The 14,446-nt window shown below is 38.4% G+C and overlaps 1 protein-coding gene across 1 annotated transcript; it reads left to right on the top strand.

The window, feature by feature from the left end:
- The first annotated feature begins 8,569 nt into the window (after nucleotides 1-8,569).
- On the top strand, nucleotides 8,570-13,635 carry LOC149845553 (uncharacterized). Its single transcript, XM_089997668.1, has 3 exons — nucleotides 8,570-8,877; nucleotides 9,138-12,235; nucleotides 13,052-13,635. Exons 2-3 carry the CDS (start codon nucleotides 9,313-9,315, stop codon nucleotides 13,429-13,431), a joined length of 3,303 nt encoding a protein of 1,100 aa, XP_089853794.1. The 5' UTR covers nucleotides 8,570-8,877; nucleotides 9,138-9,312; the 3' UTR covers nucleotides 13,432-13,635.
- The last annotated feature ends 811 nt before the right edge of the window (nucleotides 13,636-14,446 follow it).

The following is a 14,446-nucleotide window of genomic DNA, read 5'->3' as shown; positions in this document are numbered from 1 at the left end:
CTGAAACATAGTATGTACATGTTTTTTTGGTGATTAAAAAATCAATGCCCATAAATGCACAGATTTTTTGCGACTTAAAAAAAAGTACTTTTTTTGTCAAAAAAAATGCTAAGGCTAATCTCTATGTTGAATACATCTGCAGGATCAAATTGGTTTCAACCAACTTGAACCTATGAGTTTCAACTCACTAATATCATATGCACATCCACACTATTTCAACCCATTGATACCAAATACATCCACTAGTGACCTAGGATTAGGATTAGGATTAGAAAGCAACTTGCACCTATGAGTTTCAAGTCATTAATACCGTATCATCCACACTATTTCAACCCATTGATACCATATGCACATCCGCACTAGACTTATATATATATATATATATATAGTAATGCTGCTGTAAATCATTGTTGCAGGTTGCATCTTATCAATCAGATCTTATAGTTGTACTTAACACAGTTTATTTGATAAGAATCATATTTTGAATAATGTTTTTTGGACATCAAAATAGGTTTTTTAAGTCATAAAATTTTGGTATATTGTGAGCGGTTGATTTTTAAAGATCTTAGAAAACCTATATGTATGTCCTAATCACATCATCCAAAACTTGTTTCCCTAAATAATGTTTGTAGATCATATGTATAGGACAAAAGAAATTAATTATTGAAATTTTGAAGCTTCTATTAGGTGGGAGTAGGTGCTCCACCTTTTATATATATATATATATATATATATATATATATATATATATATATATATATATATATATATATATATATATATATATATATATATATATATATATATAAAGTAAGGGTAACTGCCTGACCTTTTTTTGTGCCTACACGGTGCTTATCGAGCTTTAAAAAGATTGATTCTATTTTTCTTAAAATCTGACCATACAGATGTAATCTACATGCTTGATTTTGTAGGAATCCACTTTTGGATTGTCCGATTCCAACGCCAAGTAAGGTTTTTATAAGATTAAAACGGTCTATAATTTTAAAAATAATCAATGCTTAAAAAATTATTTTTCTCAAAAAACAGGATACAAGTGTGATTTCGTAGTAAATCGAGCATGCAGGTCAGATTTTTTAAAAAACAATATCCAAGCTCGGTAGGCACAAAAGGGTCAGATTATATTTATTTATATATGAATAAGAATTTATTTCGTCTCGATACGGTGTACTCGCTTGTTCACATGGATGTTGTCGACAAATGTTAGATCTTACCCCTAATACTTCAAACCCAGTTGTAGTTAGATCGGCAGCTTTATGGATTCCTACTCTAGATGAATCACGTGCAAGCTTATAGGATGAAAATGTGAACACATCCGGCCTATCATCCAAACAATGAACCTTTTTGGGCTGAAGGAGACTAGAGGAGTAAGCAAATTCCCGTGCTTCATTGGACATATGCTCGGCCATGTCTCGACTCTTAGCTCGTCCTATCGTAACGTCCAATGTCCTAGAAGAAAAGTAGAAGGCCCCACCTTCAATGACCTATATTAGACACTTATTCAGCATCCAACTTGGATTTGGCAGGTCTACAGGAACAGCCAAAAGTAGGTTAAACATATCTAAGCCCTTATGAATAGTTGACTCGGTGTTCTTTAGTCCAAGTCTTATGGCCCACTTCCTGCATGTTGATAAGCGTTAGGCTTGTGTATTTGACTGAAGCCTAAGTCCTTTTGAGTATATGAACTCTCTCTCTCTCTCTCTCTCTATATATATATATATATATATATATATATCAGCCAAATATGTTTATTGGTATGAGAACCAAGATTTTCATAGGTTTTTTTATTTTTTATTTTTTTAAATCAAAGTACTTAGAATTTTTATAGAAGCTTGGTTTGCTAGTAGAAGCTTGGTTTTCTCAATGACTTAGAATTTTTATAAATATTCAAGCATAAAAAATCGCATTTATTGATTCGATGATGATGATCCAACAGTTGATTCCTAGCAAATAGACCATGCAAGAATGCATATGTAGGGTTAGATTTGAAAAAAAAAAACTTATAAAATCTTATTTCATACCGGCAAACATATTTGGTTGGTAAACATATTTCAGTTTTCTTATATATATATGGAGTAATGGATATGGATAAAATATGGAAAGACAAGCCTCTTAAGTAGTATCCCACTTTAGATTAATCTCGTGAGGGAAATTGCAAATCTTTTCTTTATATATATACATATATGGGATAGCATTTGTTATGCTAGTATGTAAAGAACACTTTAGTTGGAACTTAAATGGGGATGTTGTTTTAATTAAATCTGATCTAATAGATGTGTTCAACATGGTCAAAATAGTAGGAATCCACCTTTGGATAATAGTTTTTTTAGCAAAAAAAATGTATTTTTTTTAGGTTTGAAAATTTGCTATATTGTAGGCCATTGAATTTTCAACCTTGGTAAAATCTGACGTTTAAGTCAAAAAAAATATAATCTAAAAGTCAGTTTCTATTAAACTTAATGTGTAGATTATATCTGAAGGTTCAAGTGTGCAAAGAAACTGAAAAAAATAAAAATATTATAATTTTTATTAGAGGTTTCCTAACCCATGAGGATAGCAAACATTACCTATATATATATATATATATATATGAAGAGGATAATAACTCTGTGCTCAATGAACATGGTGTTAAATGAAACATGCTATTAGATTTTTTTTTTTTTTAATTTTGACCGTTAAAATGTGATTTATATGTAGGAATCAGTTCTTGAAGTATTTGGTTTTGATGCATGAATAAATTTTTATATGCTTTTAAAAATCAACGGCCTATAATTTTTTGAGGCTCTTCAAATACCATTTTTTATCCTGAATGCATGATCCAAGTGTTGATTTTCAATAAATCAATTATTACAATCAGAATTTTGAAAAAACATAAAAAATCTAATAAAATGATTCATTTAGTAAAGATGCATTACCCTATATATATATATATATATATATATATATATATATATATATATATATATATATATATATATACACATACACACTAAAAGCATTGAACTGCTCAGGGCTCGCTGCGGCTCACCTTACATCAAGCTTGTTCATAAAGTGTGCTTTGTGATAAAAGCCATAAGCAGGTCATTGTCTTAGAAGCCGAGCATGAACAATGGGTGTTGAGCTCAGAAAGATGGATAAAGGCATACAAACATGTGTGTGTTTAAAACACAGTATATTGTAAAGCCAGTCAAACAAATTTTGTCCGGACGAATTTACATGCTTGCAATGAATGAGAGAGACGTCTTCATTCATCTAACGAGTCATGTAACACCCCAAAATTCAGTATAATGATTGATCGTATTGTAACTCACTCAAAACTAATGAGAGGGATTCATAATGAGAGGGATTCAAACCTGTAGCCCAGTCCTGCCTCCCGCCCAGTTAATTTTTTTTTTAAAAGCCCAGTCCTAGCCCAGCCCTGATTTCATATGAAATAGATTTTTATCCATTTTTTAGCCCAGCCCTGACTGCAGCAAATAGTTTGATTTGTCCATATGAAATAGATTTTTATTAATAATTGTAGCCATTTTTTATTTTATCTTAAAAAAAAATTTCGGGGGCGCTGCCCCTGAACCAGAGACTTTCACATCAATTTTTTTTTTCTACAACCCTGTTTGCCCCCCCCCCCCCCCCCCCACCCCCCCTGCACACAAAAAATGACCCGGTTGCTCAAGTGGCAGTGGCCCTGGGAAGAAGGTGCTGACTCCTTAGTTTCAGGTTTGATTCTCACCCTGGTTTTAACTGGTGGGCTTTGTAAGGGCTTGAGTGTCGGTGACCCCACCTGGGGCTTACCTTTAAGGAAGGCAGGCCTAATGAGTTTTCTGGTTCTTGGCGAGGCTTCTTGGTCATTAAAAAAAATAAATAGGTGCAATTTGTTTTCTACATAGGAACGGGAAAACCACTTCAAAAGTGTGTAAACCCAAGCACAACCCTTGACCCCTGGGAGTCATTGGCTTTGGCTTAAGCAAAGGAAGTAACACCCGCAAGAATCGAACCCCGACAGCACGTCTAACAGCAGAGGGCCGTTCCAACTACGCCATAAACTCATTGATATGGTATGCATATTTTCCGGCCGACGGAGTCGTGCTAATGAAGCGAGCACATACACATGCATGCATGTGAGGCTCATGTTGTTAATTCGTTTTTTTGAGATCTCAATAGCAACAAAAAAGTTTTGGTGCATCAAGGCCTTGGTGGACTTTCACGCTGTACTCAAAAGCTCTCTTTCCCCATGTTAACTAATGATTAATGGCTTTGTTCTTCAATCCATGCGTTCCCTTCTAGGAAATAATGATGCTAATTCAACATTAATCTCTCTCTCTCTCTCTCTCATGTATGTTTTTGCATTCAAAATTTTGCAACTAAAAAAAAGGCAAAATATTGGTTACTAATGAAGGTACGGAATTATTGAGCTTGAATTTATCCCACTAATTGCATCGACTCAATTTAACCACATAGATGTGTTTAACATGGTTTATTTGTTTCTCTAAAAAAAACATGGTTTATTTGTTGAAGAGATGTAATAATATAATTTTCTTTTTAGTCATGTTTTGGTACATTGTAATATGCTGATTTTTAGAGATTTCCTACTAACCAAACCATGTAGATCACATCAAAGAGTCTATAATCTATAAAAATTTTAAAAAAAAAAGTGATTTATGCTCAATAGTTCTATACTTTAATTAGTACCAAATATTTATCCATTAAATTGTTTAGAGAAACAGGATCTAATGCTTGATTCTTATCAAACAAACTATGCTGAAGTGTGCGCACACACACACACACACACACACACACATATATATATATATATATATATATATATATATATATATATATATATATATATATATATATATATATATATATATATATATATATGAGAAGGGAGATGGTTCACCCTTGTCCTCTCCTTTAAAATGTGCACGTTAGATATGTTTTTTTGGCAAATTTGATCATAAAGATGTGATCATCATGGTTCAAAATATATGAATAGATTTTTGAAAATAAACATTTTTGATGTGTAGATAGAATTTTACAAGGATAAAAAAAATCATTGGTTTTGAAATTTGTAAAACTTTTTATGTTATAAAATCTTACCTATTATTCAAAAACTTTGATCTAATCATATGTTTTCAACCATGGAGGCCACGTTTATCCCAACTTACCAAAATACATATATGACCTACTTATGGGTAGACCATCCCCCTTGTCTCTCCCGCATTTTGAACACATTTTTTTGCAAAACTAACCATGAGGATGCTCTCGGCATTGTGAATTTGCTAGGAATCAACCATTAGATAATGTAATTTTTTATGAAAAATAATTTTTGAATGCTTGAATATTTATGAAGATTATGAGCCATTGATTTTAAAGCCTTAAAAAAACCTAGTTTATGCGTCACAATCGGATGATTCAAGGACAGATTCTTATAAAAGCAAGCTTGTAGATGACATCCTTAAGGTTAGATTCAAGAGAAAAGAACGAAAAAAAAATCATGGTTCTAATATTCTAGTGACTATTTATATCACTTAAATGATCTCTCTCTTATAGGAGTGTAGCATAAGCAATACCAACACTTGCAAGTGTGCACCACGTGGGATCCTTATGTACCACAAATAAGAAAGCAGTCTTTAGCAAAGTTGTCAGTATCAGTGTGTACCGACCTGTATCAGGCAGAAAATCGATAGGATTTACCCTAAATCAACTATTTTTTAATAAATATAAAAGACACTTACAACTATTTTTAATATTATTTTAATGTAATTAACATGTTTTTTAATTATTTTTTAGCCGATTCATGATCGATTTACTCGAATCATTGGCCAAACGATACAGGGCCGATACCTATACTGACAACATTGCTCTGTAGCCGGAGGCAACCGTGAATTGCCACTTCATTTACTCAATGAACGGGGTGGCCGCAACCATACATCTACTCAATGAACGGGGTGGGTGCTTAACTTCCAGTGATTGGACGGGGTACCCTGAAATGTACTCGGTTTGATCCCCTGATCTCACGATCTCACTTAGTTCCTATGTGCTAACTTCAGACCATGACACCAACGGGGCTCAACATGGTTGGTAGTAGCTGTCAGTGCGGGTTTCCTTGTGGGACGTTGCAGGCTCAAACCTCATTGGTACAATGAATAATAACTGGTGGGGGTCTGCCCAACCCCAGCTTGCCTTTAAAAATAAAAAAGAACTTTAGACCATGACCTAGAAAAAGTAGGAAAACTTGTAAATGGCAACACTGTAACTACATGCAGGGATGCAATGAGATCATATCCAGATCCATTAAATACATAGGAAAGCCAGTAGGAACAACTAAAAATCATAAAATATCCATACTAAATTCGATCAGTTTGGACCCGTAACTACATGCAAGGGGAACCAATTCATACTACCAGTCTACTACTAGGGATGGCAGTGGACCGGGGTGGGCGCGGGAGACAAGGTCTCCACCTCCGCCCAACTCAAAATCCTGCCTTCCATCCCTGCATGGGTCTTGATTTTAACCTCCATTTCTGCCACCATCTCCGTTTCATGTCCTCCATCCCCAGTCCATACAGGGCTAGGCGGGGCAGGCCCACAAAAAATGTCAATCTAAAAATTTTACTGTGAAAAAGCCCCTCTAGCATAAAGAAAAAATAAAAGTTAAAAAAACTGCATAGCTAATCAAGTATATAGGAAAAGCCACTCAATATTTGAGTTATTAATGAAAACCACCTATTTTATTGGAATGCATTTCAAATACCCCCGCAAAGTATAAAAATGATATTTTCATCCTACCTGTTATAGTGCAACTCAACTTATATCTCGCCATACTCTTTTTGTCAAATAAATCAATCAATTAAGTATTTTATCACTTCGTTTTGACTAAAACAAGGTCAACTGAATTATTTTTCAAACCAAGCATGTGAAACTTAAATTATAAAAGTTGGTGGCTAAATATAATAATTGAAACATTAGGCACGTCGTATAAATAAACTATAAGTTAGGCAACTTTTTGTAAAAAAAAAAAATCACAGTTTTTTTTTTGGATAATTCAAGAAAAAAAAAACCCTATCGCTGACTGTATATTGGTTGGCTCCTAGTGTGTAAAACTCTTGGTGACATTCACAAGTCGCCCCTACCATATCAGTGGAACCTTTGTTGGAGGATGGTGGCAAGAGATAGGATAGGTCTTTGGCCTTGACTTCTGATCAACGCGAACCCACCTATCTTTTTTCTTCGGGTTGTGGTGATGTTAGAATTTGCATCTTTTGTATCTACTTAGTGATCGGTCTGCTAGTTTATTTGATCCTAATCGGTGTTCTTTTTCCATTTACATCTAATAGTTCAGCTTATTCAGAAAAATTATTTAAATCCTTTCGATGATGCCAAAAGTCGTTTCGATATACAGATTTTATTCGGTTTTTATTTTATTTATTATCCCTGATCTTTCTTTTTATTTATTAAGTAGAGAAACCACATCCAAGATCAGAAAACTGATAGCAGAGGCGAGCGGAGGGGCAAGCCCAGTCCTGCCTCCCGAAACAGTTAATTTTTTTTTTTAAAGCCCAGTCCTAACCCAGCCCTGATCCATATGAAATATGAAATAGATTTTTATCCATTTTTTTAGCTCAGCCCTGACTGCAGCAAATAGTTTGATTTGTCCATATGAAATCGATTTTTATTAATAATTGTAGCCATTTTTTTTTATCTAAAAAAAAAAATCGGGGGTGCTGCCCCCGAATCCCCAATTATCACACCAGATTTTTTTTTTTTTTGCTACACCCCTGTTTGCTCCCCCCTCGCATGAATCCTAGCTACGCCACTGACCGATAGTGCTGGTCTTAGCCTGTCGTACCTATGATTAGAGGTGTCAACCAATCGAGTTTGGTCAGACTCATGTAGAACCAGATTTTGGGTATGGTATGGGATCCAGACTTGGGTCTAATCAAGCCTACTATAAGAAAAACCATACCCAGACCCAATAAAAACTACATGAACTAGATCCGGTCAGGTCTCAAACCCGTTGACACCCTACTTATGATTCACTCTTCTCTACAGATGGCAATGGATCGAGAGAAAATGGGGTCCCACCCTGCCTCACCCCGATTTAAACCGAAGATGGAGGGCATAAAATGGGGATGGAGGTTAAAATCAAAACCTCATCCTCGATCCTTCTTTAAAGATGACAGTAAATCAAGGAGAAACGAAGCCCCGCCCCGTCCCGTCCCGTCTCACTCTGTTTGAACCGGAGATGGTGGACATGAAACGTGGATGAAGGCGGGAATGAAAGTTAAAATCAAGACCCATGCGGGGATAAAGGCGAGAAGGATAGAGGGCAGGATTTTGAGACAGGACGGTTGTGGAGACCTTGTCCCAAGCTCGGTCCACTGCCATCCCTACTCTTCTCGCAGATTAAAAAAATAAATTAATTTTAATAATTGATTATTGATTACTGATTATTAATAAGATGATAAAAAATCAAACCAAGGAAGCGTAACGCATGAAACACTCCCATGTGCCACATTGTTCCAGTGACCACGCGTTGCCGGCCATTACAACATCGGTCTTCAAACTCCCATCATTCCTCCCGGAAAGCAGGTCTACCAATGTCGACCCACCTTAGGAAAAGCTTTTCCTACTCCGGGAAGACGTGAAAAGGGAAGGCGGTCGATTCCTCTCTCTACTCTTACGGTCTCTGCTCCAACAATTGCGGAGGAGAAATCGTTTTCTTCGATTTTTTTCTTCGTGTTGTTTCCAAGTTTCGATTGTCATAGCAATGATGTGCGGATGAGGGAAGCTGGAGCTCCTCTTCGTGTGATTTCGACCGTTGGTTTTGTCCATGGTGCGAGGTAGAGGTGGGAGGTACGTAGAGTTTGGTGCATTTTGGTGCTTCTCTTTTTACTTCTTTTCCTTTGTAGGGGGTAATTTTTGCAGTTTTGATTGACGTTGGTGCTTGCGTTTTAGGCATAGAATTCAGTTTGGTAATTGTGTTTTTTCGTTCTTGGCATTAATTTATAGACTGTGACGTAGTTTTTTGGGGAACTATTTTTATTGGGGTATGGAGTTCAATTGATAGGTGAATTCACAATTGTTTTTTTTTTCTTTTTCTCGTTGTTTTGAAGAGGAACAAGGGCCAGACAGGATGTTGTTGAAGGAATATGACGTTGGTGTTGTTGGGGTTTGATTAACCTTCTTTTTTATTTTTGGGTGTTGATGACGGGATCGTAAATTCTCTTCAGGAGGGCGTTTTGTGGGCGAATTCTGAGTTCTTGTTTCGGAGAAGAGCATCTGGTGGACATGTTTTCGATTCGGAGAAGGGTTGGGTTCGCATTTCTAGTGGTTGTTTGGGCTTCTTTTTTCTACGTTCGCGGAGAAGGTGTCCGGGATGAAGTTGAGCTTCTTTTGAATGTGAAGAAGAATCTGACTGACCGGTTCAATCATTTGAGCAATTGGTATGCCTCTGATCCGACGCCTTGCGGTTGGACGGGCGTGATTTGTACTGGCAGTTATGATCCTGTTGTTTCGTTCCTCAATCTGAGCTCGATGAATCTGTCGGAGTTTCTCTCCCCGAGCATCGGTGGATTGGTTGGCCTGACTTATCTTGATGTCTCTCACAATTATCTTTCCGGGAGAATTCCGGCGGAGATTGGGAATTTGGCGAGTTTGAAGGTTTTGAATTTGAATAACAATAATTTTGATGGAGAGATACCGGCCCAGCTGGGTAATTTGTCTTCCCTGATAACATTGAACCTGTGCAGTAACAGGCTTTCTGGAAATCTTCCTGTTGAGCTAGGCCAGCTTTCATCTCTTGAGGAACTGGTCGCATTCACTAACAATATCACAGGGCCGCTGCCTCCATCCCTCGGTAATTTGAAGAAACTGACGACGCTTCGAGCAGGTCAGAATTCAATCTCTGGTACTATACCCCCCGAGATAAGCGGGTGTGAGAACTTGACAACGTTGGGTCTTGCCCAGAACTCGTTGCAGGGTCAAATCCCCAAAGAACTTGTCGTATTACAGAATTTGAAGGATCTGGTACTTTGGAGCAATAGCTTGTCTGGTACTATTCCAAAGGAAATTGGTGATTGCCGAAATCTGGAGACTCTTGCTCTGTATCAGAACAACCTTGCTGGTGAAATTCCAATTGAGATAGGCAAGCTTGCATATTTGAAAAAGTTCTATCTGTACAGGAATGGATTGAACGGAAGCATACCAAAGGAGATTGGTAATCTGACTCAAGCAACTGAGATTGACTTCTCAGAGAATGAGTTAACTGGAGAGATACCAAGAGAGTTAAGCAATATAAAGGGCTTACGTTTGCTTTACCTTTTCCAGAATCAGCTTAGTGGTGTCATTCCAGCTGAGTTGGGCAGCTTAAAGAATTTGAGCAAGCTTGACCTTTCCATAAACAGTCTCACTGGTTCCATTCCTATTGAATTGCAGTATTTGACTGAGCTTGTCATGTTGCAACTCTTCCAGAACACACTCACTGGTTCGATTCCTCAGGGACTTGGGCTTTCAAGTCCGCTCTGGGTGCTCGATATATCAGAGAACAATCTCAGTGGCCCCATACCTCGTTATCTATGTAAACATTCAAACTTAATCCTGCTCAATCTGTGGTCAAACAGACTTAGCGGGAGCGTTCCTAGTGAGGTGAGGAACTGCACACCTTTGGTGCAGCTTCGCCTTGGGGGCAACCAACTTACTGGAAGCTTTCCTGCAGATCTTTGTCAGCTGGTAAACTTGACTACCATTGAACTGTATCAGAACAAGTTCAGTGGCTCCATTCTGCCGGATATTGGGAATTGTAAAGCTTTGCAAAGGTTGCATCTTTCACACAATCACCTTACATCTACTTTGCCTACACTGATCGGGCATCTAACTCAATTGGTGAGCTTCAATATTTCCTCAAATAAGCTCACAGGTTCCATTCCTCGAGAGTTAGTTAACTGCAAGAAGCTTCAACGGCTTGATCTTAGCAATAATTTATTTACTGGCGGCCTTCCAAATGAAATTGGCACCCTTGTCCAGCTTGAGTTGCTTAGGCTTTCAGATAACAAGATTTCAGGTGTGATACCCACCGTGTTGGGGAATCTCTCACATTTGATCGAGCTACAAATTGGTGGTAATGAGTTCTCTGGTAGCATTCCATCAGAATTGGGTGGATTGTCAAGCTTGCAGATTGCCATGAACCTAAGCTGGAATAAGCTTTCTGGTGAAATACCTCCTGAGCTAGGAAATCTTGTGTTGCTAGAATACCTTTTCCTTGATAATAATGACCTTTCTGGAGAGATCCCGCTCACATTTGCTACTCTTTCAAGTTTACTGGACTTCAATGTATCATGCAATAAACTCACTGGACCTATTCCTGCTGTTCCATTGTTCCAGAACATGGATATTGATAGCTTTATTGGAAACAAAGGGCTTTGTGGTGGTCCTCTTGGGGGGTGTAACTCTTCATCAGAAGCTGATGTCTCACCACCCTGGATGGGAGTTAGATCTTCATTGGGAAAAATTGTCGCAATAATTGCTGTAATTGTGGGGGCTATCTCACTGGTGCTCATTGCGGTTGTTATCTATTTCATCAGGCACACTGTCGAGGTGATCTCACCTTTTGGGGATAAACAGTGTTATACAGATTCAGATATTTATCTACCCCCAAAGGAGGATTTGACCTTTAAAGATTTGGTTGATGCCACCAATGACTTCAACAGCAGTTTCACAATAGGAAGGGGTGCCAGTGGAACAGTATACAGAGCTGTCATGCCCTCTGGGCAGGTAATTGCTGTAAAAAGACTAGCGTCTTATAGGGAAGGGAATAACATCGATCGCTGCTTCATTGCTGAAATTTCAACTTTGGGAAGGATTAGACATAGGAACATTGTGAAGCTCTATGGCTTCTGTTATTATCAGGGCTCCAATCTTCTGCTCTACGAATATATGTCTAGGGGTAGCTTAGGTGAATTGCTTCATGGGACATCCTTGGTTCTGGATTGGAAGACTCGCTATAAGATTGCTCTTGGTGCTGCTGAGGGACTCTCATACTTGCATCATGATTGCAAGCCACGAATTATTCACCGAGACATAAAGTCTAACAACATCCTTCTTGACGATAAATTCGAAGCTCATGTAGGGGATTTCGGATTAGCAAAAGTTATTGATATGCCATATTCAAAGTCTGTTTCTGCGGTTGCAGGATCTTATGGATACATTGCTCCAGGTAAATTCCTTCTCAATGCCTATGACTTGGGTCTTCATCCATTATTTTGCAGTTTTAAATTCTTTGCAATAGGAGCTGGCTTACCTTTATGTTATTCTTGTCTGTTTCTTGTTGCTTCTATTTTCCACCAAACTTGCAAAGATCAAAGCTTCCCTCTGAATTGATCCTGCATTAAGCTTGTCCTTTCCAGACACATTAGTACTTGTTATTTCCAGAAAACATAGAACTTGTGTCTAATTATGTTCCTGTTACTTTCTTTCCTGGTACTTGTTTACAGGATGTATATGCATGTTTGTTGTGATCAATCAAACACTACAGATATGATCCACATACATTGCTTAGTAGAAAAACTATGTTTTGGATCATGTGAATATGATGTGCATATAGGTTTTTTAGGATCTTCAAAGATAATGGTCCACAATGTACTAAAATTTCATGACTTTAAAAAATTGCAGTTCTACGATGAAAAATCATGATGCAAGGTGTGATTCCATGAAACAAACTAAATGAATACGTCTATAAGGTCTGATTGAGAAGATGCAGCCTACACCCATGATTTCTACCAGGTGGGTGTAGGTGCTTCTCGAGCACCCTATCAAATCCTTTCTCTCTCTCTCTCATACACACACACACACTTCATAGCTGTTGCAGATTTCTTGTATTCATTGTGATTACAGTGATGCGATAAGAGCTTGTGTGTGCAATTGTGCTGCTGTTATTTTCCTTCCTAGTATTTGTTCACTGGATGTGTATGCGTGCTTTCTTTGATGGTTGTGGACACATTTTGACCTTTTTCCTCTTGTATTTGGTTAACAGAATACGCATACACCATGAAAGTTACAGAAAAATGTGACATCTACAGTTACGGAGTGGTCCTATTGGAATTGCTGAGTGGTCGGACTTCTGTACAACCACTTGACCAGGGAGGCGATCTGGTGACATGGGTCAAAAATTGGGTTCGAAAAGTTTCTCTGTCTTCTGGAGTACTTGACAATAGGTTAAACCTTGATGACCAAGGTACTCTTGATCACATGACAATTGTGCTAAAGATTGCACTAATGTGTACAAGCATGTCACCCTCTGATCGGCCGTCGATGCGGGAAGTTGTGTCGATGCTAATTGAGTCTGGAGAGAAAGATGAATACTCTGCTTCTTCGGGGGAATCTGAAGCACACTTGAAGGATGTTAGCTCATAATTTTTTTTTTCAATGGTGATTTTTTTTCCATGTAGTCTCACCTGTAACTTTTTTTTCCATCCTTTTTTGTAGTCTCACCTGTAATTTTTTTTTTCATCCTTTTTTGTAGTCTCACCTGTAGTTTTTTTTCCATCCTTTTTTGTTCACTCTGTAAAATTTATGGAAAGAAAGAAATTGAAGAACAGTGTTATTCTTTATTCCAAATGAATTATGTATACTAGTATTTTCATAGTTATTTTCTAATAAAGTTTCGTATGATGCTCAACGCTTCATTTTCATTAATGAAGTGTTCTACACAGACCATTGTAGCGAACCAAGGGCTGTCATAGGGCCTGATTTTTACCAAAAAATATCCAGCCACAGGCTGCTGCCAAGGAGTGATCATTCTTTGAACACTTGCAGCCGCAAAAGGTTCTACCAATAGCATGACACATATTCTGATATGTTTGCAGCCTACACGAACTGCCTAAGGCATCCATCACACAGGAAGATGCAGCAAGAAGATTGCTGCCACGAGTGGCATTACTCCAGAAGTTTTGCAGCGAGAGGCATGCTGCTATAAGCGCCAATCGCATTGGAAAATGGAGCAACCTAAAAGTTGTAAAACCCACGTTTTTCAAAAAAAAAAAAAAAATCGGACCCGGGCCGGGTCGGGTCCGGACCCGACCCGGGCCCGCCTGCGATAGGGTTTCATAACCCGACGCAGGAGAGGTTTTGTTTAAAACAAAACCCCCCTGTGCGCCGCATTCCCCCCACCGCGCCTTCGGCCCGATTGGGAAACCCATCGGGGTTTCCCCTTTTGTCGCCCCTCCCCGAGCTCTTTAAGAGCATTGCGGGAGGGGAGGAACGATGCCCCGCCCCCCTTCTCGTTCCCTGCAGGCGACAACCTCGCCGGCAGCCCCGACCGACGCCTCCTCCTTCCCTGCGCACGCCGCCGACCGCCAGCCACCTCGCCTCCTCTCCTTCCAGGTATGCAGCCTCCACCTTCTCCTCCTCCCCCTCCCATCTCTCTCTG

Source organism: Nuphar pumila, chromosome 2 (assembly GCF_984573655.1).
Source record: "Nuphar pumila chromosome 2, dmNupPumi1.hap1.1, whole genome shotgun sequence".
Taxonomy (NCBI): domain Eukaryota; kingdom Viridiplantae; phylum Streptophyta; class Magnoliopsida; order Nymphaeales; family Nymphaeaceae; genus Nuphar; species Nuphar pumila.
This window is presented reverse-complemented; position numbering and strand designations above follow the sequence as displayed.

Excerpts from the sequence above, each read along its gene's own strand:
- LOC149845553 (XM_089997668.1), top strand. The coding sequence starts at position 9,313 with ATGTTTTCGATTCGGAGAAGGGTTGGGTTCGCATTTCTAGTGGTTGTT. Across the intron at positions 12,236-13,051 it reads TTATGGATACATTGCTCCAG|AATACGCATACACCATGAAA; the intron begins GTAAATTCCTTC and ends TTTGGTTAACAG.